At 49.9% G+C, this 26,048-nt stretch overlaps 2 protein-coding genes across 3 annotated transcripts in view; both read right to left on the minus strand.

The window, feature by feature from the left end:
• The window catches only part of FBXO31 (F-box protein 31), a 196,873-nt gene that overhangs the window by 18,718 nt on the left and 152,107 nt on the right, over window positions 1-26,048 (minus strand). The gene's annotated exons all lie outside the window — the stretch shown is intronic.
• Window positions 1-26,048, minus strand: part of KIAA0513 (KIAA0513 ortholog) — a 118,637-nt gene that overhangs the window by 3,190 nt on the left and 89,399 nt on the right. The window contains exons 5-12 of one of the 2 annotated variants that reach the window (XM_060254215.1): window positions 24,275-24,345; window positions 20,280-20,481; window positions 19,700-19,740; window positions 18,825-18,909; window positions 16,318-16,395; window positions 15,803-15,832; window positions 9,381-9,461; window positions 2,827-2,921 (exon numbers count right to left, since the gene is read on the minus strand). In XM_060254215.1, coding sequence (XP_060110198.1) covers window positions 2,827-2,921; window positions 9,381-9,461; window positions 15,803-15,832; window positions 16,318-16,395; window positions 18,825-18,909; window positions 19,700-19,740; window positions 20,280-20,481; window positions 24,275-24,345 — 683 coding nt within the window. The remainder of the gene's footprint in view (window positions 1-2,826; window positions 2,922-9,380; window positions 9,462-15,802; window positions 15,833-16,317; window positions 16,396-18,824; window positions 18,910-19,699; window positions 19,741-20,279; window positions 20,482-24,274; window positions 24,346-26,048) is intronic. The other variant, XM_060254216.1, reaches the window with a different exon arrangement.

Consider the following 26,048-nt stretch of genomic DNA (forward strand, 5'->3'; position numbering starts at 1 on the left):
GGATGAAGATATTGGATTTATATCCCGCCCTCCACTCCGAAGAGTCTCAAAGCGGCTCACAATCTCCTTTACCTTCCCCCCGCCACAACAGACACACTGTGAGGTGGGTGGGGCTGAGAGGGCTCTCAAAGCAGCTGCCCTTTCAAGGACAGAGTCTCAGAGCGGCCAACAATCTCCTTTACCTTCCTCCCCCGCAACGGACACCCTGTGAGGTGGGTGGGGCTGAGAGGGCTCTCAAAGCAGCTGCCCTTTCAAGGACAGAGTCTCAGAGCAGCCAACAATCTCCTTTACCTTCCTCCCCCACAACAGACAACCTGTGAGGTGGGTGGGGCTGAGAGGGCTCTCACAGCAGCTGCCCTTTCAAGGACAACCTCTGCCAGAGCTATGGCTGACCCAAGGGGCAGGAGCTCACAACAGCGGAGTGCCAAAACTGGCTGTGGAATGTGACCATTGTTCTGTGTTGATTGCTGTCTTGATTACTGGGAATGTGACCATTGTTCTGTGTCACATTCCACAGCCAGTTTCCTTATCACCACCCTTCCAGGAAGCCCCACCAAACAATGGGTACATTCACAAACCAATTGCCCTTTCATCACACCCCCTCCAGCCTAGAAATAGCAGCTCTCCAGCAGCCCTGGCCCCACTCAATGCACAGCAGCCAAGAAGGTGAGAGCGCCTGCTCCGGCTGCAACGCCACTGAGGATGTTCTCCGCAGCTGAGAACGAAACGTCTGGAAGGAAAACTTTCTCCAGTAGAACACAGCACTTGAGCCTGAAAGATTCTACAAACCCTAATGGTGATGCCAGCCGTGAAAACCTGAAATCTTTGATAATGTCCTGTCTGTTTTCAAATATAAAAATAGACATTTTTAACCACCAGGGGGTGCTACTTCGATAGTCAGCTTCTAACACCAACAATGATTTGAAGTTAACTAGATGCGAAGAGGGAACAAACCTGAAAAACTTTCCAAAAAATCTTTGTGGGAAGAAGTGTTTTTTTTTTTTTTAAGAAGAGGAAGAGGAGGAGGAGATGGGATTTACATCCTGTCCTTCACTTGGAGCCTCAGAGCATCTGGCAATCTCCTTTCCTTTCCTCTCCCCACAACAGACACCCTTTGAGGCAGGTGGGGCTGAGAGAGCTCTGACAGAAACTGCTCTTGAGAGAACAGCTCTGTGAGAACTGTGACTGGCTCAAAGTCACCCAGCTGACCGCATGTGGAGGAGTGGGGAATCAAACCCGGCTCTCCCAGATTAGAGTCTGCACACTTCACCACAACCCTTAAACCAGCTCTCACTTGATCCATAAGTAGTACCGATCCAACAACTTTACAAGCAATGGCAAACCAGGACAGATAATCTGATATGATTCTTGTAGGTTCAGAGCAGTCAGGAATTGAGACCTCACTGTGAAGAAACACCTGCGGCAATTCAGACAATTGAGCAGTGCTGCATTTCGCCCTGCAAATGTGTTTGTGAATGAGGCGACTAAAACATACAGCGGTTGGTCTGTACAACAGTGTCACGGAGCCCCTTGCTTCTTGGAGTCCTTTGGACCAACTGGCTCCACCAGGCACCTGAGGCAAAGCCAAATGACCAAGTGGGCCGCTCCCACTTCTCCACAGCTGAGTTAGAACGGATTAAAGGAATTGGCTGTTGTAGATTTTCCAGGCTGTGTGGCTGTGGTCTTGGCATGAAGCATAAAGGAAGTCCTTCTTGGATTAAAGGAAGTCCTTCTTCACCCACAGGGTGATTAACACATGGAATTCACTGCCACAGGAGGTGATGGTGGCTGCAAAGACAGCTTCAAAAGGGGAATGGATAAGAACATAAGAACATAAGAGAAGCCATGTTGGATCAGGCCAACGGCCCATCAAGTCCAACACTCTGTGTCACACAGTGGCAAAAAATGTTATATACACACATACACTGTGGCTAATAGCCACTGATGGACCTGTGCTCCATACACTGTGGCTAATAGCCACTGATGGACCTGTGCTCCATATTTTTATCTAAACCCCTCTTGAAGGTGGCTATACTTGTGGCCGCCACCACCTCCTGTGGCAGTGAATTCCACATGTTAATCACCCTTTGGGTGAAGAAGTACTTCCTTTTATCCGTCTTAACCTGTCTGCTCAGCAATAAGCATATGGAGCAGAAGTCCATCAGTGGCTATTAGCCGCAGCCTATAGATGGAACTCTCTGTCTGGGGCAAGTGATGCTCTGTTTTCTTGGTGCTTGGGGGGGGGGCACAGTGGGAGGGCTTCTAGTGTCCTGGCACCACTGGTGGCCCTCCTGATGGCACTTGGGTTTTTGGCCACTGTGTGACACAGAGTGTTGGACTGGATGGGCCATTGGCCTGATCCAACATGGCTTCTCTTATGTTCTTATGTAACACAGAGTGTTGGACTGGATGGGCCATTGGCCTGACCCAACAGGGCTTATCTTATGTTCTTATGTGACACAGAGTGTTGGACTGGATGGGCCATTGGCCTGATCCAACATGGCTTCTCTTATGTTCTTATGTAACACAGAGTGTTGGACTGGATGGGCCATTGGCCTGACCCAACAGGGCTTATCTTATGTTCTTATGTGACACAGAGTGTTGGACTGGATGGGCCATTGGCCTGATCCAACATGGCTTCTCTTATGTTCTTATGTCTGGGGCAGGGATGCTCTGTCTTCTTGGTGCTTGGGGGGCACAGTGGGAGGGCAGGGATCTTATCTTCACATCCCCACATCTCTGGCCCTCTTTCCCCTTCCTTGCTTTTGCTTCCACCTGCAGGAGGCTGAAACGCACTCAGAGAGGATCTCTCGCCTCTACTCCTACCTTCGTCCAGATTCCCAATGACTGCCTGCTTCTTCAAGAAATCGTTACAGAGCTTCCTGTTCAGTCCAAAAGCCAGCATGTTGTGGGTGAAGGTGCTGCGAAAGAGAAACAGACACAAGAATGCTGTGAGACAGGCTTCGCTGAAGTAGAGCAAACGTCCACTGAGACCCAGATTATGCTTCGAAGAAGACAGGCTGTAGGTTTGCAGTAGAAAAACAAAAGAAGAAGATGATATTGGATTTATATCCGAAGAGTCTCAGAGCGGCTCACAATCTCCTTTCCCTTCCTCCACCACAACAGACACCCTGTGAGGTAGATGAAGATATTGGATTTATATCCCGCCCTCCACTCCGGAGAGTCTCAGAGCGGCTCACAATCTCCTTTACCTTCCTCCCCCACAACAGGCACCCTGTGAGGTAGATGAAGATATTGGATTTATATCCCGCCCTCCACTCCGAAGAGTCTCAGAGCGGCTCACAATCTCCTTTCCCTTCCTCCACCACAACAGACACCCTGTGAGGTAGATGAAGATATTGGATTTATAACCCGCCCTCCACTCCAGAGAGTCTCAAAGCGGCTCACAATCTCCTTTCCCTCCCCCCCCCACAACAGACACCCTGTGAGGTAGATGAAGATATTGGATTTATATCCCGCCCTCCACTCTGGAGAGTCTCAGAGCGGCTCACAATCTCCTTTCCCTCCCCCCACCCCAACAGACACCCTGTGAGGTAGATGAAGATATTGGATTTATATCCCACCCTCCACTCCGAAGAGTCTCAGAGTGGCTCACAATCTCCTTTCCCTCCCCCCCGCCCACAACAGACACCCTGTGAGGTAGATGAAGATACTGGATTTATATCCCGCCCTCCACTCCGAAGAGTCTCAGAGCGGCTCACAATCTCCTTTCCCTTCCTCCCCCACAACAGACACCCTGTGAGGTAGATGAAGATATTGGATTTATATCCCGCCCTCCACTCCAAAGAGTCTCAGAGCGGCTCACAATCTCCTTTCCCTCCCCCCCCCCCACAACAGACACCCTGTGAGGTAGATGAAGATATTGGATTTATATCCCGCCCTCCACTCCGAAGAGTCTCAGAGCGGCTCACAATCTCCTTTCCCTTCCTCCCCCACAACAGACACCCTGTGAGGTAGATGAAGATATTGGATTTATATCCCACCCTCCACTCCGAAGAGTCTCAGAGCGGCTCACAATCTCCTTTCCCTTCCTCCTCCACAACAGACACCCTGTGAGGTAGATGAAGATATTGGATTTATATCCCACCCTCCACTCCGAAGAGTCTCAGAGCGGCTCACAATCTCCTTTCCCTTCCTCCCCCACAACAGACACCCTGTGAGGTGGGTGGGGCTGGAGAGGGTTCTCACAGCAGCTGCCCTTTCAAGGACAACCTCTGCCAGAGCTATGGCTGACCCAAGGCCATTCCAGCAGGTGCAAGTGGAGGGGTGGGGAATCAAACCCGGTTCTCCCAGATAAGAGTCCGCACACTTAACCACTACACCAAACTGGATTTCAAAAGCTGAGTTCAGGAGTGCCTGAGAGACCAACGAAATCCCCAGAGTATAAGTTTTCAAGAGTCACAGCTCTCCTTATCAGATACTGATAGCTTTGACTCTTGGAAGCTTGCACCCCGGGGATCTCATTGGTTTTTAAGGTGCGAAGGGGACCCCGGATCTCACCTCTAAGGCTGAAATTCCAAAAGCCTCCTTAAAATAAAGAACGGATCAAGCATTCAAAGTGAATGCACTGGAGAAAGTCCAGAAAAGGGCAACTAGAATGATTAAAGAGCTGGAACACTTTCCCTGTGAAGAAAGGTTGAAACGCTTGGGGCTCTTTAGCTTGGGGAAACGTCGACTGCGGGGTGACATGGTAGAGGTTTACAAGATAATGCACGGGATGGAGAAAGTAGAGAAAGAAGTACTTTTCTCCCTTTCTCACAATACAAGAACTCGTGGGCATTCAATGAAATTGCTGAGCAGACAGGTTAAAACGGATAAAAGGAAGTACTTCTTCACCCAAAGGGTGATTAACATGTGGAATTCATTGCCACAGGAGGTGGTGGCGGCCACAAGCATAGCCACCTTCAAGAGGGGGTTAGATAAAAATATGGAGCAGAGGTCCATCAGTGGCTATTAACCACAGTGTGTATATGTGTGTGTGTGTGTGTGTGTATATATATATATATATAATTTTTTTGGGCCACTGTGTGCCACAGAGTGTTGGACGGGATTGGCCATTGACCTGATCCAACATGGCTTCTCTAATGTTCTTTTGTGACACAGAGTGTTGGACTGGATGGGCCATTGGCCTGATCCAACATGGCTTCTCTAATGTTCTTATGTGACACAGAGTGTTGGACTGGATGGGCCATTGGCCTGATCCAACAGGGCTTCTCTAATGTTCTTATGTGACACAGAGTGTTGGACTGGATGGGCCATTGGCCTGATCCAACAGGGCTTCTCTAATGTTCTTCTGTGACACAGAGTTTTGGACTGGAGGGGCCATTGGCCTGATCCAACAGGGCTTCTCTAATGTTCTTATGTGACACAGAGTGTTGGACTGGATGGGCCATTGGCCTGATCCAACAGGGCTTCTCTAATGTTCTTATGTGACACAGAGTGTTGGACTGGATGGGCCATTGGCCTGATCCAACATGGCTTCTCTTATGTTCTTATGTGACACAGAGTGTTGGACTGGACGGGCCATTGGCCATCCAGTCCAACATGAAATTGCTGAGCAGACAGGTTAAAACGGATAAAAGGAAGTACTTCTTCACCCAAAGGGTGATTAACATGTGGAATTCACTGCCACAGGAGGTGGTGGCGGCCACAAGTATAGCCACCTTCAAGAAGGGTTTAGATAAAAATATGGAGCACAGGTCCATCAGTGGCTATTAGCCACAGTGTATGTGTGTATATAAAATTTTTTGCCACTGTGTGACACAGAGTGTTGGACTTGATGGGCCGTTGGCCTGATCCAACATGGCTTCTCTTATGTTCTTATGTTCTTATTGGCCTGATCCAACATGGCTTCTCTAATGTTCTTTTGTGACACAGAGTGTTGGACTGGATGGGCTATTGGCCTGATCCAACAGGGCTTCTCTAATGTTCTTATGTGACACAGAGTGTTGGACTGGATGGGCCATTGGCCCGACCCAACAGGGCTTCTCTTATGTTCTTATGTGACACAGAGTGTTGGACTGGATGGGCCACTGGCCTGATCCAACAGGGCTTCTCTTATGTTCTTCTGTGACACAGAGTGTTGGACTGGATGGGCCATTGGCCTGATCCAACAGGGCTTCTCTTATGTTCTTCTGTGACACAGTGTGTTGGACTGGATGGGCCACTGGCCTGATCCAACAGAGCTTCTCTTATGTTCTTCTGTGACACAGAGTGTTGGACTGGATGGGCGATTGGCCTGAACCAACATGGCTTCTCTTATGTTCTTCTGTGACACAGAGTGTTGGACTGGATGGGCCATTGGCCTGATCCAACAGGGCTTCTCTTATGTTCTTCTGTGACACAGTGTGTTGGACTGGATGGGCCACTGGCCTGATCCAACAGGGCTTCTCTAATGTTCTTATGTGACACAGAGTGTTGGACTGGATGGGCCATTGGCCTGATCCAACAGGGCTTCTCTAATGTTCTTATGTGACACAGAGTGTTGGACTGGATGGGCCATTGGCCTGATCCAACATGGCTTCTCTTATGTTCTTATGTGACACAGAGTGTTGGACTGGATGGGCCATTGGCCATCCAGTCCAACATGAAATTGCTGAGCAGACAGGTTAAAACGGATAAAAGGAAGTACTTCTTCACCCAAAGGGTGATTAACATGTGGAATTCACTGCCACAGGAGGTGGTGGCAGCCACAAGTATAGCCACCTTCAAGAAGGGTTTAGATAAAAATATGGAGCACAGGTCCATCAGTGGCTATTAGCCACAGTGTATGTGTGTATATAAAATTTTTTGCCACTGTGTGACACAGAGTGTTGGACTTGATGGGCCGTTGGCCTGATCCAACATGGCTTCTCTTATGTTCTTATTGGCCTGATCCAACATGGCTTCTCTTATGTTCTTATGTTCTTATTGGCCTGATCCAACATGGCTTCTCTAATGTTCTTTTGTGACACAGAGTGTTGGACTGGATGGGCTATTGGCCTGATCCAACAGGGCTTCTCTAATGTTCTTATGTGACACAGAGTGTTGGACTGGATGGGCCATTGGCCTGACCCAACAGGGCTTCTCTTATGTTCTTATGTGACACAGAGTGTTGGACTGGATGGGCCACTGGCCTGATCCAACAGGGCTTCTCTTATGTTCTTCTGTGACACAGAGTGTTGGACTGGATGGGCCATTGGCCTGATCCAACAGGGCTTCTCTTATGTTCTTCTGTGACACAGTGTGTTGGACTGGATGGGCCACTGGCCTGATCCAACAGAGCTTCTCTTATGTTCTTCTGTGACACAGAGTGTTGGACTGGATGGGCCATTGGCCTGAACCAACATGGCTTCTCTTATGTTCTTCTGTGACACAGAGTGTTGGACTGGATGGGCCATTGGCCTGATCCAACAGGGCTTCTCTTATGTTCTTCTGTGACGCAGAGTGTTGGACTGGATGGGCCATTGGCCTGAACCAACATGGCTTCTCTTATGTTCTTATGTGACGCAGAGTGTTGGACTGGAAGGGCCACTGGCCTGATCCAACATGGCTTCTCTTATGTTCTTATATGACACAGAGTGTTGGACTGGAGGGGCCATTGGCCTGAACCAACATGGCTTCTCTTATGTTCTTACGTGACACAGAGTGTTGGACTGGAAGGGCCACTGGCCTGATCCAACATGGCTTCTCTTATGTTCTTCTGTGACACAGAGTGTTGGACTGGAGGGGCCATTGGCCTGACCCAACATGGCTTCTCTTATGTTCTTATGTGACACAGAGTGTTGGACTGGAGGGGCCATTGGCCTGATCCAACATGGCTTCTCTTATGTGAGGCATTGTCTCGCCAAGGGTGTCAGACTCATTTGTTATGAGGGCCGGATCTGACATACACAAGACTTTGGTGGGCTGGGCCATGCCAGGCCGGGCCGTGTGTGTTTCCATTTAAGATTAGGCAGCAGAGAGAGAAACTTTATAAAGGACCCAGGCAAACATAAAGATTTTTTTTTAAAAAAACTTAAAACATGCTTAAAAATTAGCACTTCAACAAGGTGCTTTCTTTGTACTTCTTTATATTTCTCCCATGGTATCCAGGGAACTGGGCAAAGGAAACTGGCTCTTTTCTTCCTTCCCCAGGGGACCAAGAGGGGGTGGAGCCTCAGGCAGTAGAAGAAAGAGAGGCTTGGCTCAGTAGCTCTGCTGTGCGATTGAGAGAGCCTAGCAAAGCAAGCTCTGCCTCCCTCCTTCCTCTCCAAGAAAGGAGCCTCAGCTAATGGAGAAAACAGAGGCCTTGCTCTGTAGCTCCTGTGCGATTGAGCAAGCCTTGTAAAGCAAGCTGTGAAGCAGAAGGGAGCAAGAGAGAGGGAGAATGAAGCATATGACAAGCAGTTGCTCGAGGGCCTGATAGGACCCCTCTGAGGGCCTGATTCGGCCCCCGGGCCAGATGTTTGACACCCCTGGTGATGCTTATGATAACTGTAAAGTATATCTATCAGTATTCATAAGACGCCATTGGCTTAACCAAAGTCATTCAAGAGAAAAGCTGTTTACTGTTTTATCCTGGGGAGAGCCAGCTGGTCTAACTTATGCCTCTCTGTCCGTAACTTTTGTGTTTTTCTTGTGCCTATTTTTTGTTTATGTAGTCTCCCCCCCAGTATAATATTTTTCTCCAATTTAATAAGGCTGGAGAAGACTCTTGAGAGTCCCTTGGACTGCAAGAAGATCCAATCAGTCAGTCCTAAGGGAAATCAACCCAGGCTGTCCCCTGGAAGGGGATAAAAGGAAGTACTTCTTCACCCAAAGGGTGATTAACATGTGGAACTCACTGCCACAGGAGGTGGTGGCGGCCACAAGTATAGCCACCTTCAAGAAGGGTTTAGATAAAAATATGGAGCACAGGTCCATCAGTGGCTATTAGCCACAGTGTATGTGTGCATATAAAATTTTTTGCCACTGTGTGACACAGAGTGTTGGACTGGATGGGCCGTTGGCCTGATCCAGCATGGCTTCTCTTATGTTCTTAAGGTCAGATGCTGAAGCTGAAGCTCAAATACTTTGGCCACCAAATGGGAGCCCTCCCTGGAGAAGACCCTGATGCTGGGAAAGACAGAAGGTGAAAGAAGAAGGGGACGGCAAAAGATGAAATGGCTGAACAGCGTTACTGATGCAACTAACATGAATTTGAGCAGACTTCAGAGGATGGTGGAAGACAGGAGGGCCTGGCATGACTTGGTCCATGGGGTCAGAAAGAGTCAGACTCGATCGTGCGACTGAACAACAGCAAAAGGCTGGTTCCAGGCTGAGCTGGCGGGCCAGAGGTGCAGTTTGGAAAAAGATGTTCTCTGCAAGGGCAGATGCCCTCCTGTTCTTTCCAAGCTTACCCCAGCTGTCCAAAGGTGATGTTCTCATTAAATCTCAAGCTGTCATCCCGCTCTTCCTGGGTCATGTGGCACCACTTCTCCCTGGAAACAGATAAAGCCAGAAATCCACAATCAACATATATGCGCATGGATGTCTCTGTGTGCTTATGTAGCATCAGCCAAGATAGCTGGAATTGCTGGGAACAGGAAAGAGGGAGGGAGGGTAACAAGATGCACAAAGTCACTCAGCACCGAAGTTCCCTCTAAGCGGAGCCTTGTGGGCAAAGATTCTACTTTGTGAGCTACTGGCATGAAATTTGTAAGCGACTGCATAAAGTTAGTTTGCTCTGGGGCCATTTTTCCCGAGCTGAGACAAAATGTGCGTGCCAGAAGCTAAAAAGTTGTGAGCTAGCTCACGCTAACTCAGAGGGAACACTGCTCAGCACCCTCCGGTGCCAAACTGAACAGCAGACCTTGAGGGGCGAGTGCCCCCAGGACAGGATCGCCACGTGGGTTTTCTGTTGCCAACTGCAGATTGTATTCTGGAACAGCTCCCATTACAGTCAGGCTAAAGCTGCAAAGACTTTAAAAGCCCAAACCCTAAATCTGCTTTGGTTTTGTTTGCTTCATTTTATGAGTCAAATACATTGCTGCATCGGCGCTGTCTTTCGCATCTTGCAAGCAGTCTAAACTTTTCTTTCCCTCTCCAAAAAGGACACACGTCTGTCAACCTCGGTCATCAACATAATCCTTCTCTATGCACTGTGTATGTATGTGTATATATATATATATATATATATATATATATATATATACATATATATACACACACACATTCAGCCAGGCTTTCAAGGAGGGAGGGCGGAGGCATGCATGCAGCCAGGAAGGCAGGGAGGGGCAAAAGGGAACAAAAAGAAGGCATACTAATATAATAGCCTATTCTGACTCAGCTTGCTCTCTCCGATAACCCGACCATGATTTTTCAGTTTGTGAACTCGAGCAAACCCCTGACTACTTAAACAGCAGCTCTGAACTCTGCAAAGTGCTTTAGCATCTCTCTTTCTTTAGACTTCACACCTGTCCTGTGTGGTAGGCCACAATCACTCCTATTTCACAGAAGGGGGTTGACTGACACGGACTTTCCAAAGACCGCAGCAGCTGTGCTCAGGGTGGAGCTGGGACACACACGTGCACACGGACACACACACACACACACACGTCTCTTCAATGTACCAGCTCACAGCTTCTTCAGAAGCGGAAATTGTAAGAGAAGAAACCTGAATCAGCCACTCAACACCAGACTCAGCGGTTCTGGTCCAGTTTTGTGCTCTGCGATCAAAAGGCTTTGGGCTACCCAGTTCACAAGTGATTAGCCAGGGACCAAATTCCTTCAAACACCACAGCAGCTGAAGCCAAAGAAGCAAAGGGTTACCCCCAAATGCAGGGTTATTCTGTGACCCCTGAAAGTACGCGCGAAGATTTTCATTAAGGAGCAAAATGCTTGTTGATCAACATCCAAGTTTCCTCTTCTTCAGGGCTTTTCATATTTCCATTCTCTTATGAAAAACTGGTCTATGAGCTGTGTGGAGAAACGCCATTTTGGCTGGTGTTTGTCTGGGAGTCGGCAAGAAGGTTGTCACACTGGAGACAGGCTTTGGGCGTAGTCTCTTCCTCCTTTCCCCCTGTCTGGGAACAGCAATTCTGAGGAGGCTTCCTAGAGCGACAGGAAGTCTGTCAGGTTGGTCACAAGCTGCATGGAGATGTAAGGAAAGCCCAGTTCTCTGTGAAAGCCTGTTTAACGGTCAGAGGAAATCTTGCACGAGCTACGCTTTGCCTATTGAACACCAACCAAATGACTATCCAAGCCCCACATTCCAGCTGTGGCACTGGCCACATCTGGTGTTATGACTGCTGGGTTATTAACTCACACAGTCTGCTCCCACAGCTACCAGACATCTCTTATGGCAGCATTACATTAAGCCCTGGGAATGCAGGGAGTACCCAATCAGCTACTGAGGGTGAGATTAGTCCTGAGTGGCCAAACTTTGGCTCAGGAGCCACATGTGGCTCTTTCACATATATTGTGTGGCTCTTAAAAGCTCCCACCACCCTGTTTGGCCAGCTTGGAGAAGACATGTAAAGTTCAAATTGCTTTCTTTCCACCTCCCTCCACCTCCTCTATTGTCCGTCCGTCCTTCCTTCCGGCTCTCAAACATCTTCATGCCATTCAAGGAGAGCCAGTTTGGTGTAGTGGTTAAGTGTGCGGACTCTTATCTGGGAGAACCGGGTTTGATTCCCCACTCCTCCACTTGCACCTGCTAGCATGGCCTTGGGTCAGCCATAGCTCTGGCAGAAGTTGTCCTTGAAAGGGCAGCTGCTGTGAGAGCCCTCTCTAGTCCCACCCACCTCACAGGGTGTCTGTTGTGGAGGAGGAAGGGAAAGGAGATTGTGAGCCGCTCTGAGACTCTTCGGAGTGGACGGCGGGATATAAATCCAATATCTTCATCTACCTCACAGGGTGTCTGTTGTGGGGGAGAAAGGGAAAGGAGATTGTGAGCCGCTCTGAGACTCTTCGGAGTGGAGGGCAGGATATAAATCCAATATCTTCATCTACCTCACAGGGTGTCTGTTGTGGGGGAGGAAGGGAAAGGAGATTGTGAGCCGCTCTGAGACTCTTCGGAGTGGAGGGCGGGATATAAATCCAATATCTTCATCTACCTCACAGGGTGTCTGTTGTGGGGGAGGAAGGGAAAGGAGATTGTGAGCCGCTCTGAGACTCTTCGGAGTGGAGGGCGGGATATAAATCCAATATCTTCTTCTTCTTCTTGCAGCTCTCAAACATCTGACGTTTATTCGATGTGGCTCTTACGTTAAGCCAGTTTGGCCACCCCTGTCCATCTAGTTCTCATGTTCGCTGTTGCTCTTTCTGGAAGCAAGGAGGTCCGCAGATCAACCAAACACCATATAATTTCCCACTTGCTTTCATTAAGAAGTCAGGTTTGCCCTCCAACACAAGCCACACCCCTGCCCATTATACCTTTGCCAATAAATAAGCGCCTTCTCTTTCTGTTCCTCCATCCGTCTGCACCTTCATAGTGCTCCCCTTCCCCCCTTTTAGCTGTTGCTTTCTATTATTTTCTCAGCCACTCCTTAAGTGGAGGAGAGCTCCTGTCCTCCACCTTCTTTTCATTCTTAGAATTATAGAGTTGGAAGGGACCTCCAGGGTCATCTGGTCCAGCCCCCTGCACAATGCAGGGAATTCACAAACACCTCCCCCTAAATTCACAGAATCCACTTACTGTCAGATGGCTATCAAGCCTCTGTTTAAAAACCTCCAAGGAAGGAGAGCCCACCACCTTCCGAGGAAGCCTGTTCCACTGAGGAATTGCTCTAACAGTCAGGAAGTTCTTCTTTGAACTCTCTCCCCGTGTTGGACTTGAGGGAGGGGGATCACAACCCTCAATGCCACTGCTGGTGGTTTGGCCCCAGCCCTCCCCCCACCACAAGCTTCAACAGTCCCGTGTTGTGGTTAGAGATGCCCCCAAAAACTGGGCATTCCACTCTAGATTTGCACAAGTGGTTCTTAAAATAGGAGCAAAGCAAGAAAAGGCACCTGCCCTCTTTGAACCCAGTGGGAATTGTGCAGATTCATGTTAAACATAACCAGGGGTTGTTTTGTAGAAAAATAGGTGGTGGAGCTCATTAGCATAACTCATTAGCATATGCCACCCCTTCCAGCCAAAAGCAACCCGATGCAAGAAAGGAGAGCCCCGGGCGAGCGAGGCCTACTTGGGCTGCCTAGAGATCCAGCCAGCTCAAGCAGGCCTCACTTGCCTGGGGTTCTTCTCCCCCACCCCCCCAGTCATAAGGCCAAAAAGCTGCTCACCACCCTAAATCACATAAGAAGTGGAGAAAGGGTGTCAGGGCTTCTCCAGGGGTTAATGAGGGCTGCTGGGGGCATGGCAAAGCCCCTGGTGGCTGGCTGGCTGCCCGCTCTCCTAATCCGGGGATTGTTATGCAGCTGCACCTACTATTCAGTGGACAGGGTAGGTGGGGAGGAGGAGGGGAAACCATCGGAAAGGTTCAGGAGCTGTGCTCCTGTGAGCTCCTGCTGAATCTGAGGCCTGAACATAACCAAGAACAGAGTTCCAGAATCCAGCTGCCTATTCTGACGATGGATTCCTTCCTGGGCTACGTAGCACACTGTGTTTGCACAGGGGAAAGGGAGAGACGGCATTTCTTCATGTCCTAGAAGCCAATCCCCCCATCTCCTCATAGCACAGTAGCCCATGAAGGTGACAACTATATTCTAAGGCACTACGCTTTTCCAGATGCAAGGACCGCGTGCAACACCTGTTAGGAAATGCCATCTGTCTGTTCCACTTCAGTTCAGGATTTTGCTACATATCATATCTCAAACACTTGCTTTTTTTAAAAAAAAAACATGTTAAGAGGAGGAAAAGGAAAAAGAAGGGAAGGACAGGAAGAAGGAAGTCAGTGGAGGAGAAATAGCCGAAGGAGAGGCATGCGAGAGGGATGGTAAAGACAGAGCTGCCCCAGACGGGAAACGGAGGGTGGCGTAAAGATCCCCAGGCGGGAAATTCAAGGTGGTCACCTTGAACATAACCCAAACCCACAGGTGAGGCCTCTGGAGTCTGCTATCTCTGTTGCCCACATGAATGCACAAGCCTGACCTGGAAACCTTTATAAGAGGTCAGGGAATACCAGCTGACCCAACCTGGCCTATCAGGGCAAGGCAGAATCCTTGGCTAACCTCCCCCTTGCACCACCATCGTTTGCAAGCCGGCCAGGTGCCGAAACCAACCCTCTTCTTCGTTGCAAGGATTTCTCTCCCCCTACCCCGTGGACCTGCTGTCTCACGTGCATGCAACAAGGGCGGCTCTGCACCAAAACAGCCAATAATCAGCCTGGTAGGACAGGGATATAAAACAAGAAGCCGCACAGACAGTACCAAGGGGAGGAACAGAGACACGTACGGCCGGACAGCAGATATCGCTAAGTTCAGATGGTCAGAGAGAAATGGGCAAGGAAGAGGAGCGATGGGGGAATCTTCAGGGTCATGGAGCGAAAAGGAAAATCAGGGACAGGGTAAGAGAGGAGAGAAGAATGGGGGGGGGGGGAGCAGAGAATCGAGAACCTTTTTATAAATCGGAAAGAGCCCCTTTGTGTCCAAAAGCTTGCAGCGCACGACGACGTGGAAACCGTTAGAAGAGAGCGAATTCATTAAGCACTCTGAACCAGGATTTGAGATCCAGAATTCACTTTATGAATGAAACAAGGGGTCAGGGCTTGGATAAATTCAGGGCTCGTATCACGTAAAATTTAGGCAGAGCTCCGGCAAATTTTAACACAACCTGCGTAGAATCCAGAATTTTGGACTGGCTGTTTTCGGCAAGGCAGACGTCAGCTGAAGCCAGACAATAATTTAAAAAAAAACCAGGAACAGGCTAAGACAGGCTTCGAGTGCCATGGCGTTTATACACACGCTCACACCCTCGTTGTGTGAGTCAGGATGCCGGACTAGACAGACCATTGGTCTGATACAGCAGGGCTCCCCCAATGTTCTTATGCATTTCAGTCACCCGATCCGTCCTCCCAGTATGTGTAGATGTCCGTTTGTACGAAATGGTCAGTGCGGCCACCATGCTGTTCCAAAGGTGCCCCCAGGCTCAAAAAGAAGAAGACGACTGCAGATTTATACCCCGCCCTTCTCTCTGAATCAGAGACTCAGAGCGGCTTACAATCTCCTATATCTTCTCCCCACACAACAGACACCCTGTGAGGTGGGTGGGGCTGAGAGAGCTCTCCCAGAAGCTGCCCTTTCAAGGGCAGAGTCTCAGAGCGGCCTACAATCTCCTTTCCCTTCTTCCCCTCTTTGAGGTGGGTGGGGCTGAGAGAGCTCTTACAGCAGCTGCCCTTTCAAGGACAACCTCTGCCAGAGCTCTGGCTGACCCAAGGCCATTCCAGCAGGTGCAAGTGGAGGAGTGGGGAATCAAACCCGGTTCTCCCAGATAAGAGCCCGCACACTTCACCACTACACCAAACTGGCTCTCTATTAGAGCTATGGCTGACCCAAGGCCATTCCAGCAGCTGCAGTTGGAGGAGTGGGGAATCAAACCCGTTTCTCCCAGATAAGAGCCCGCACACTTAACCACTACATCAAACTGGCTCTCAGTTTGGGGACCCCTGATATACATATTTGGATCCACTTCTCAATTCTTCTGCCTCCAGCCTCTCTTTATTTGGCTCCAGCTGATGACGAAGCCCAAAGGTTCGATTAGCCCCTTTTCCTCTAACGGGATTTTTGCCACCCGGCTTTGCAACTGCGGAGGCAAATTTTTGGACCCAAAGCAAAGCGGGCGGAGTTACGGTTAAGGAAAACCAAACCAAAACGTTAACCAAGAAAATGCAGACAGACACACCTTGTTTCCTCTTCCTCTCCAGCATTCCCTCTGGAGTGGCGGCAGAAAGAGCCAACAGAAGGTGACGTGTTAAAAGATCATGCAAGAAAGATGGGTTGAGAGAAAAAGACAGCATGGGAGAAGAGACGAGAGAAGAAATCGAAAGAGAAAGAAAGAGAGAGAAATTAGTTTTTTTCCCCCCCACCCCTCCCCAAAAAAGGACAGCAGAGCAGGAAGGGAAAAGACCCCGCTCCCCTTATCTGCTCGCACTCTCGTCTCCGTCCCCATCAAGCCAAACTGCCACGTGTGAAATCAAACTACGGCTAACCCTTCTCTGGTTTGTCTGGAAAGCTCCGAGCTCTCTCCTCACAGAACTTTCCCTGTCAATCAGCAGATCGGGACCACAAAGCACCGGCTGACGTCTTGATGGGGCAAAATGAAGACTCTGCCATCGCGGAGGGGGGCGGTTTGTCTGACCGCCTTCTCCCAACCCACCCCCATGCCAGCCCCACTCCCCCAAGAAGCAGCGTGCCTACCTGGTGGTGGGCGACCGTTTCCGCCTCTCGCAGTGGACGGCATCAAAGAAGGCTGCATTCCAAAACCTCAGGGTGTGCCTGCAGAATCCGGAAAGGAGGAAGGTTGTTGGGGGTTGCTCAACCAAAACTGGGTACATTTCTATCTCGCTGTTTCTCCAAGGAGCTCGGACCAGAATACGTGGCTCTCCCTTCTTAATTCTATCCCAATAGCCGCCTTGTGAATTAGATGAGGTGGAAGAGCGGGTGACTGGCCCAAGGTCACTTGGCAAATTTTGTGCCAGAGCAGGCTCTGAACCCTGGAATCCTGGAACCCAGCCCAATGCATAAGCCATGTTTAGGTTTAGTGTATTTGGGGCTGCAGGAGAAGCAGGAGAAGAACGAGGAGAAGAAGAAGGAGAAGGAGGAGGAGAGGGAAGAGAAGAAGGAGGAGGAAAAGAGGGAGGAGGAAAAGGAGAAGGAGGAAGAGGAGGAGGAGGAGAGGGAGGAGAAGAATGAAGAGGAGGAGAGGGAGGAGGAGGAGGAAAAGAAGGAGGAAAATGAGGAGAAGGAGGCGAAGAATGAGGAGAAGGAGGAAGAGGAGGAGAAGGAGAGGGAAGGAGAAGGAGGAGGAAAAGGAAGAGGAGAGGGAGGAGGAGGAAAAGAAGGAGGAGAAGGAGGAAGAGCAGAAGAAGGAGAGGGAGGAGGAAAAGAAGGAAAAGGAGATGAGGAGGAGGAGGAGAAGAAAGGAGGTTTGAACTTATACCCTGCCCTTCACTCAGAGTGTCAGAGCGGCTTACAATCTCCTTTCCCTTCCCCTCCTCACAACAGATACCCTGTGAGTTAGGTGGGGCTGAGAGAGCTATCAGAGAACTGCTCTTGAAAGGAACTGCTCTAAGAGTACTTGTGACTGACCCAAGGTCACACCAGCAGCTGCACGTGGAGGGGGAGCAGGGAATCAAGCCAGTTCTCCCCGATTAGAGCCTGTGCCCTGAACCACTACACCGCACTGGCTGGAAGACCCAGCGGAAGATGGATGGACTCCACCAAGCAGGACTGGATCTACATGTTTTTTGACGGGGGGGGGGGGGGGGGGCAAAATTTTAAAAACGATGCCCCCTTATGTGCCATTCTATCTTATGGTCCCATAAAATACAATGGACTCCATACCCAATTTGGGCCGCCCCCCCGTTGGTGCCCAGGGCAAGCACCCTCCCCCCAGATCCGGCCCTGCCACTAAGACAGCCACGAGGGGCCCCCGTTTGCAAGACCTGAGCCGGGCTGTGAAGAAGAGGACGTTTGGAAGGTCACTCAACCAGAGGGCTCCTGTAAGTCGAAAGCAATTTGACCGCATGTAACACACTGTTCGAAGGCTGCTGTTTTGAGGTAAGGCTTGTTCCTGTCTCCCTTGAGGCTTTACTGCACTGTACTTATTAAAACATGCCCTGAAAACTAAATTGACCACACAGTATATTTTATGTATTACACCAGGGGAGGCCAAACTGTCGCTCAGGAGCCACACGTGGCTCTTTCAACACATTGTGTGGCTTTCGAAGTCCCCACGGCCAGCTTGGAGAAGGCGTTTCTCTCTTTAACTCACTTTCCCAATTTTAAAAAGTTTTATTCGTTTCAGAAAAAATAGGGGTAGGGAGTAGAGAGAATAGAGAGCACAATACATATTGACCTTATTCTGCATAAAGATACTTTCAAAGAGTACAAGCTTACATCTGCAGTACTTCCTTTACATAAATTGTCCCGTATTATTATCTCTAGGCTAAACATCATCAACATTTTAATATTTTATATTATAAATCTTTTGGTTAAGATATCTGCTGGTTTTGACAATTCCAGTAAAGGCAATTTTGTAATGTAAAATACAGGGGAAAAGGGAGAAATAAGTTCACACCAGGGAATCTTGAGAGTCTTGAGTGTCTAACCAGGCATAGAATTTCATCCAGTATTTCCTTGCTTCTTCCTTAGAACTCCCAGCCAACAGCTGGGATAGAAAGTCCAGCTCTGCTGTTTCCAGAATTTTTACCACCAAGTCCATTTTCGGAGGAATTTCCTGAGATTTCCATCTGTGCGCCAAGAGAATCCTGGCTGCTTAACTTGCTTTTCCAAGCCAAGCCAGACAATGGCTTAGAGCATGTATTTTAAGTTAAAGTTGTTTTCTTTCCATCCATCCCTTCCTCCTCCCTCCCCCATCTATTTGCCTGCCTGCCTGCCTTCCTTCTTCCTTCCTTCTGGCTCTCAAACATCCCTCCCTCCTTCCTTCCTGTCTTGTGGCTCTCAAACATCTGACATTTATTTTATATGGCTCTTACATTAAGCAAGTTTGCCCACCCCCCCCCCCATACTACACAGAGCTGAAAATCTATATACAGGGGGGCCTTGACCAGGTGTGTAACTAACTGCCAAAAGTGGAGAAAGGAAAGACAAGCTAGAATGGGCCTGTCAAGCATTGGGCGCCATGGATAAGGCAGCCCTGGGCTCTTGCCCGTACGTGGTGGCAGGGAGCGGCCGGGCCCTACCAGATGGGCTGCTGCTTCAGGTGCATGTACAGGTAGATCTTCTCCCCGGCCTTTTCTTCTTCCTCCTCCGGGGTGTACAGAGAAACTGCAAGGGGAGACACGAATGGGTCAAGGCGGGTTTTGTACACGTTCCGCTCCCGGCTGAATAAGCAACGCCCGCCTCCCCCTAGGCTGTTTAATCCTGAATCAGACCGCTGGTCTGTCAGTCTTGTCTACTCAGACTGCCAGTGGCTCTCCGGGGTCCCAGGCAGAAGACTTTCCCCTCCTGCTGGTCCTTTTAACTAGAGGTGCTGCCGGGGATTGAACCTGAGACCTTCTGCATGCCAAGCAGAGGCTCTGCCACTGAGCCATATCCGTTGGCGCCAATGTCACAGACGGGATCTACTTTGCTCTGATCACCAGAAGGCTGAACCCTATGAAATATTTCGAACGCACACGCTTTAAACCAGGGGTTCCCAACCGGTACTGGTTCGTGGTCTGTTAGCAACCGGCCTGCATAGCCTCCCCGTCCCCTCCCCCCAGTGACACTGCGAAGCCTCCCCGCCCCCAAGCCTCCTCCCCACTCCGTTTTTACAATTTTAAGGCCCAGGAAGCGGCTCTTTTCAACGGGTCGCTTGCCACTGCTGCAGCCATTTTTCTCCGCCAATCAGCGGATCGATGGGGTGTGTGTGTGTTGGCCTTTAAAAAGCCCAGAAGGCGCTTCACCACCCCTTCCTGGGCCTTAAAATGGTAAAAACGGCGGGAAGAGGGAGGGGCTACAGGGAGGGGGCAGGGGGAGAGGCTGAATTCGGTGCTCCCACCCTGCCGGCCCTGGGGCCAAAAAGGTTGGCGGCCACCGCTTTAAACACAGGGAGGTCTGCAACAGCTGTGCTTACCTGACTTCTGGATTCTCTCTTTCGGCTTCTCTTCTCCATCCCTAGAAGACAAGACGGGCAGAGGTCAACTAGGCAGGGAAAGCCAGGGTGGAATGTGGAACAGCCCCTTCCCTCCCCTCTTTGCATGATCATGAGGGAAAAGAGCAGATTCTCCGCCCCCGATTAGTCCTGAATCAGGGACAGGAGACTTTCTGGGTCACACCTGAAGCTGCCTGAATTAGAACCCCGGTCCAAAAAGCCCAGTGTTGTCTACTCTGATAGGCAATGGCCTTCCCAGATCCCAAGGGAGAGGTCTTTCCCATCACCTCCTGCCTGGTCCTTTCTACCTGGAGATGCCGGGGATTGAACCTGCGACCTTCTGCATGCCAAGCAGAGGCTCTTCCACTGAGCCACAGGTCACCCCCTTCAGTGAGCCGGAGGTGTGATCCGGCATCAGCTGCCCTGGACAGTCTGGGAAGGAGGTGGTCGTGGAGTTAAGCAAGAACTGAATTTGGCTGCCAGCAAAGCCGCTGTTGCTTCTGCAGCACAGACTGGGCTTCCTGGAACTCTGCCAGGGCCTCTCTCCAGGGATAGGACTCACTCGCTTTTCCTGGCCATGGGGGATTTCAGCTTGGACTCGAAACTCCCGAAGAAGCCCTTCATGTTCTCTGTCTTGGTGTTCTTCAGCAGCCGCTCTGCAATGTCCTTCTTCTCGGCCAGCCAGCTGTTGGCGGACTTCAGGTAGGAATCGATGCTTCCGGTGGGCTTCTCTTTGGCCTCAGAGGGCAGAGCCTGCAGCTTGCCTGTTGGAAGACGACGGCACAGAAAGAATCAGGAAGAGAAGCCTTGCATTCAGGAGGCTGCCTGACACCAGGATCTCGGCCCATTGGACTCAGCCTGGTCTATGAGCTTCCACACCTCTCCAGGGTCTCAGGCTGAAGAAGAGGAGGAGAAGGAGGAGGAGGAGAGGAGAAAGGGAAGAGGAGGAGGAGGGGGAGAAGAGGAGGAGGAGGAGGAGGAAGAGAAGAAAGAGAAGAGGAGGAGGAGAAGGAGGAGGAGAAGAGGAGAAAAGGAAGAGGAGGAGGAGAAGGAGGAGGAGAAGAGGAGAAAGGAAAGAGGAGGAGGAGAAAGAGAAGAAGAAAGAGAAGAGGAGAGGGAGGAAGAGAAAGAGAAGAGGAAGAGGAGAAAAGGAGGAGGAGGATAAGAAGGAGGAAGAAAAGGAGAAAGAGAAGAGGAGGAGGAGAAGGAGAAGGAGGAAGAAAAGGAGAAAGAGAAGAGGAGGAGAAGGAAGAGGAAGAGAAGAAGAAAGAGAAGAGGAGGAAGAGAAGAAAAAAGAGAAGAGGAGGAGGAAGAGGAGAAGGAGGAGGAAGAGGAGGAGAAAGAGAAGAGGAGAAGGAGGAAGAGAAGAAGAGAAGAGGAGGAGAGGAGGAGGAGAAGGAGGAGGAGGAAGAAAAGGAGAAAGAGAAGAGGAGAAGAAGGAAGAAACGGAGAAAGAGGAGGAGGAGGAAGAAAAGGAGAAGGAGAAGAGGAGGAGTAAGAGGAGGAGGAGAAAGAAGAGGAGGAGAAGGCGGAGGAAGAGAAGAAGAAAGAGAAGAGGAGGAGGAGGAGAAGAAGAGGAGGAGGAGGAAGAGAAGAAGAAAGAGTAGAAGGAGGGAAAGGAGGAGGAAGAGAAGGAGAAAGAGAAGAGGAAAAGGAGTAGAGGAGGAGGAAAAGAAGAGGAGGAGGAGGAAGATAAGAAGAGAAGAGGAGGAGAAGAAGGAAGAGAAGGAGGAGGAGGAAGAAGTGAAGAAACAGAAGAGGAGAAAGAGGTGAAGGAAACTGGATTTATACCCTGTCCTTCACTAGCCAAAGGAGTCTCAGAGCAGCTTACAAATCTCCTTTCCCTTCCCTTCCCCACAACAGACACTCTGTGAAGTAGGAGTTTCTCAGGGCTGAGAGAGCTCTGACAGAACTGCCCTTGAGCAGAACAGCCCTGAGAGAACTTGTGGCTGACCCAAGGTCACATCAGCAAGTGTATGTGCAGAAGCGGGGAATCAAACCTGGTTCTCCCAGATAAGAGTCAGCACACTTAACCGCTACGCCAAACTGGCTCTCTGAGAAAGAACTCTGCCAACACCTGCTGTCAGAGGTCCCTCAACTGAATAATGAACCTGAAACTATCCGCATGAACCACACACTCTCCCAACAAGTCACGGCCTCTCTGCCTTTCACTGCATTTTCGTATATTCTAAAAAAACCAATGCTGCACAGACCCCGATTTTAATCCCTTTATTTACCGCAAGCTTCCAGTCCTCAGGAGTCAAACTGAGAATTAGATTTTAAAAAACATAAGAGAGACTTAAAACAGGGAATCAAGTCGAAGGATGAATCTAAAAATGCACAACCCTTCCGAGGTGTCACCGGTCTCAAAGAACTTGTACAGTCCCCCCCCCTCTCCCCTCCAAAAAATAAATTATTTCAAAAAAGCTGAAGACTTTTACGATCATATTCTAGAACGTCGACTGCGGGAAACGTTGACTGTGGGGTGACATGATAGAGGTTTACAAGATAATGCATGGGATGGAGAAAGTAGAGAAAGAGGTACTTTTCTCCCTTTCTCACAATACAAGAAGTGGGCATTCGATGAAATTGCTGAGCAGCCAGGTTAAAACGGATAAAAGGAAGTACTTCTTCACCCAAAGGGTGATTAACATGTGGAATTCACTGCCACAGGAGGTGGTGGCAGCCACAAGCATGGCCACCTTCAAGAGGGGGCCAAGGCGGCTCGGCAGTGCTGATGTTGTTGGACCTATCGGCAGCGTTCGATATGGTCGACCATCGGCTTCTGGCGCGCCGCCTTGCCGACGCAGGGATTCAGGGGTTGGCCTTGCAATGGTTTTCCTCTTTCCTTGACGGTCGGGGACAAAGGGTGGCGATTGGGGAGGAACTGTCCCGGAGACACACGCTTGATTGCGGGGTGCCTCAAGGGGCGGTGCTCTCCCCGATGTTATTTAACATCTACATGCGCCCCCTTGCCCAGATTGCCCGAAGGTACGGGCTTGGGTGTCACCAATATGCTGATGACACCCAGCTCTATCTGCTTATGGATGGCCGGCCCGCCTGCGCCCCAGAAAATTTGGACCGAGCGTTACAGGCAGTGGCTAGGTGGTTTAGGCTGAGCGGGCTGAAGCTGAATCCGGCGAAGACAGAGGTCCTGTGCCTTGGTCGCTGCGGCCCGGGAAGGGAAATCCCCCTGCCAGTTTTTGACGGCGCGCCACTAACAGCGTCGGGCAGGGTTAAGAGCCTGGGGGTGCTGTTGGAGCCTTCACTGACAATGGAGGCCCAGATAGCAGCCACTGCCAAGTCCGCGTTTTTTCACCTTCGGCGGGCGAAGCAGTTGGCCCCCTTCCTGGAACGTGACGACCTGGCAACAGTGATTCATGCTACGGTCACCTCGAGGTTAGACTACTGTAATGCCCTCTACATGGGGCTACCCTTGTGCCGGACCCGGAAACTGCAGTTGGTGCAGAACGCTGCTGCCCGGCTGTTATTAGGGCTCCCAAGACGGGAGCACATTCGGCCGGGGCTCCGGGATCTGCACTGGCTGCCAGTAATATTCCGAGTCCGGTACAAGGTGTTGGTTATTACCTTTAAAGCCCTATATGGCCTAGGACCTGTCTACCTTAGGGACCGTCTTTCCCCACACGTTCCCCAGAGAGTACTACGCTCGGGTTCACAAAACCTGTTGATAGTCCCCGGGCCAAAGGAGGCCCGTCTAAAATCCACCAGGGATCGGGCCTTCTCAGTAACGGCACCTTATTGGTGGAACCAGCTGCCGGAGGAGGTGCGGGCCCTGCGGGACCTAGGGCAGTTCCGCAGGGCCTGTAAGACAGCCCTCTTCCGGCAGGCCTATAATACTGACTGACAAGGAAATCTTTTGGATGGAACAAAATGCATCTGTAGACCGCCGGTTTTTATCTATCTTGCTTTTATTAATTTATGGTTTTAATTTTACTTGTAAGTGTTTTAAATTGTAGTATTTGTATTATCATGTTGTAAGCCGCCCTGAGACACTTCGGTGCGAAGGGCGGGGTATAAATCCCAATATAAATAAATAAATAAATATAAATAAAAATATGGAGCAGAAGTCCATCAGTGGCTATTAGCCACAGTGTGTGTGTATGTATAAAAATTTTTGCCACTGTGTGACACAGAGTGTTGGACTGGATGGGCCATTGGCCTGATCCAACAAGGCTTCTCTTTTGTTCTTATGTGACACAGAGTGTTGGACTGGATGGGCCATTGGCCTGATCCAACAGGGCTTCTCTTATGTTCTTATGTGACAAAGAGTGTTGGACTGGAGGGGCCACTGGCCTGATCCAACATGGCTTCTCTTATGTTCTTATGTAACGTGATACAGTAACCAGCAATTCAATGCACTTCTCCTAGAGGCAATTTCAAGGTTCTTCTGCAAAGATCCTGCCCATCGAGACAAGTGCAGACCTTTTGCGCAGAAAAAGGAAGTCCTCGGTTTCCAGAGCAGTGATCATTCCAGAGGGGCGGCTGCATTATGTACAGAGACGAGGCGTCCTACAGGCAGAGGGATCGGTCACTTACCAATGTAGTAGTAGGTGAAGCACATGGTCATGAGGTTCTTTGCTGGGCTGAAGTCATCCATTTGGAAGCACCTGAATGGGGAAAAGGGTGCAGAATAACCACGTGAGAAGAGATGGCAGATTATAAAACAGCATCGCCATCATCCTCTGACTTGGACAGCCCAGGCTAGCCCGGTCTCATCAGATCGCAGAAGCTAAATAGATTTAGATGTATTGGATTTATATCCCGCCCTTGTCACGAGCTCCGCTGAGGGGCCTGTCCAGGAAGAGCCGAGGGCCCTCTCGCTGCAATTGATTTATGGCCGCCAGCTGGCACTTCAGCCTACAAGGCAGAGACACCTCTCAGCTCATCACCTCGTCCGGAACGTGTCAGACAGAAGCTGCGACAGAACTTAAGAGACGAGACGAAAGGAGGCCAGAGCGAGGGCGAGAAGATCTTTAAGTCCTGAGTTTTAGCAGAAGCTCAGCTGCGATGCGGCTGACTAATGGGAAACTGTTGCATAAAGCTTCCGTTTCGGACAACGTGTGCTGTGGAAACAAGAAGTCCATTCGGTGATCTGCTACCACCCCCAGCTCCCGCCTTCCATGCCTCTGGTCCTGCTCTGTTTTCCCAGTGACCTGACCTCTGAATGAATGAATGAATGAACTTTATTACAGTCATAGACCAATATAAAAACTACAACACATCATATAAAACCCTCCTAAAATACCTAAGATAGTATAAAATACCCTCCTAAAAAAACATAAAATACTTGAACATTTCCCCACCTATACAATCCAAGATAACTAAAATATAATTTAACCGATTTTAAAATTCAAGTCAGTTCCAATTTATATAAATCCTTTAAATCAGAGTATATAAAAACATTTATAAACTAAAATTCCAAGAGGTCATACAAGACATGCAGTTTCTTGTTTCTTAGTATGGAACTTCACAAGATAATGGCAAAATTTGGCTATCTGTCTAGAGATAGTTGGACTTGAATGACCTTGCTTTTGGACTGTGATTCAGATGGAGGCTTTTGGTTCCTGCAACACTCCCCCAACTCTGGCACAGACTGCACTCCGACTACTCCCTTGCCAGCACACCAGTGCCCCCACTGAAGCAGGCTCAGGGTGGCTCACAGCAATAAAAACAGTTTTTTAAAAGGTCAAGGCAGTCCCCTGTGCAAGCACCAATCGTTTCCGACTCTGGGGTGATGTTGCTTTCACAACGTTTTCACAGCAGACTTTTTGTTATGGGGTGGTTTGCCATTGCCTTCCCCAGTCATCTACACTTTCCACCCCCCACCCCCGCAGCAAACTGGGTACTCCTCTGACTGACTTCGGAAGGAAGGAAGGCTGAGTCAACCTGGAGCCGGCTACCTGAACCCAGCTTTTGCTGGGATCGAACTCAGGTCATGAGCAGAGGGCTCTGACTGCAGTACTGCAGCTTTACCACTCTGTGCCACGGATTTTTATAAAAACAATTAAATGGTAAAAGTATTCCCCTGTGCAAGCACCAGTTGTTTCCAACTCTGGGGTGACATCGTTTTCACGGCAGACTTTTTACGGGGTGGTTTGCCATTGCCTTCCCCAGTCATCTACACTTTCCCCCCCAGCAAGCTGGGGACTCATTTTACCAACCTCGGAAGGATGGAAGGCTGAGTCAACCTGTAGCCGGCTACCTGAAAACCCAGCTTCCGCTGGGATCCAACTCAGGTCATGAGCAGAGGGCTCCGACTGCAGTACTGCAGCTTTACCACTCTGCGCCACGGAGCTCTTATAAAAACAAT

The sequence above is a fragment of the Heteronotia binoei genome, chromosome 14, assembly GCF_032191835.1.
Source record: "Heteronotia binoei isolate CCM8104 ecotype False Entrance Well chromosome 14, APGP_CSIRO_Hbin_v1, whole genome shotgun sequence".
Taxonomy (NCBI): domain Eukaryota; kingdom Metazoa; phylum Chordata; class Lepidosauria; order Squamata; family Gekkonidae; genus Heteronotia; species Heteronotia binoei.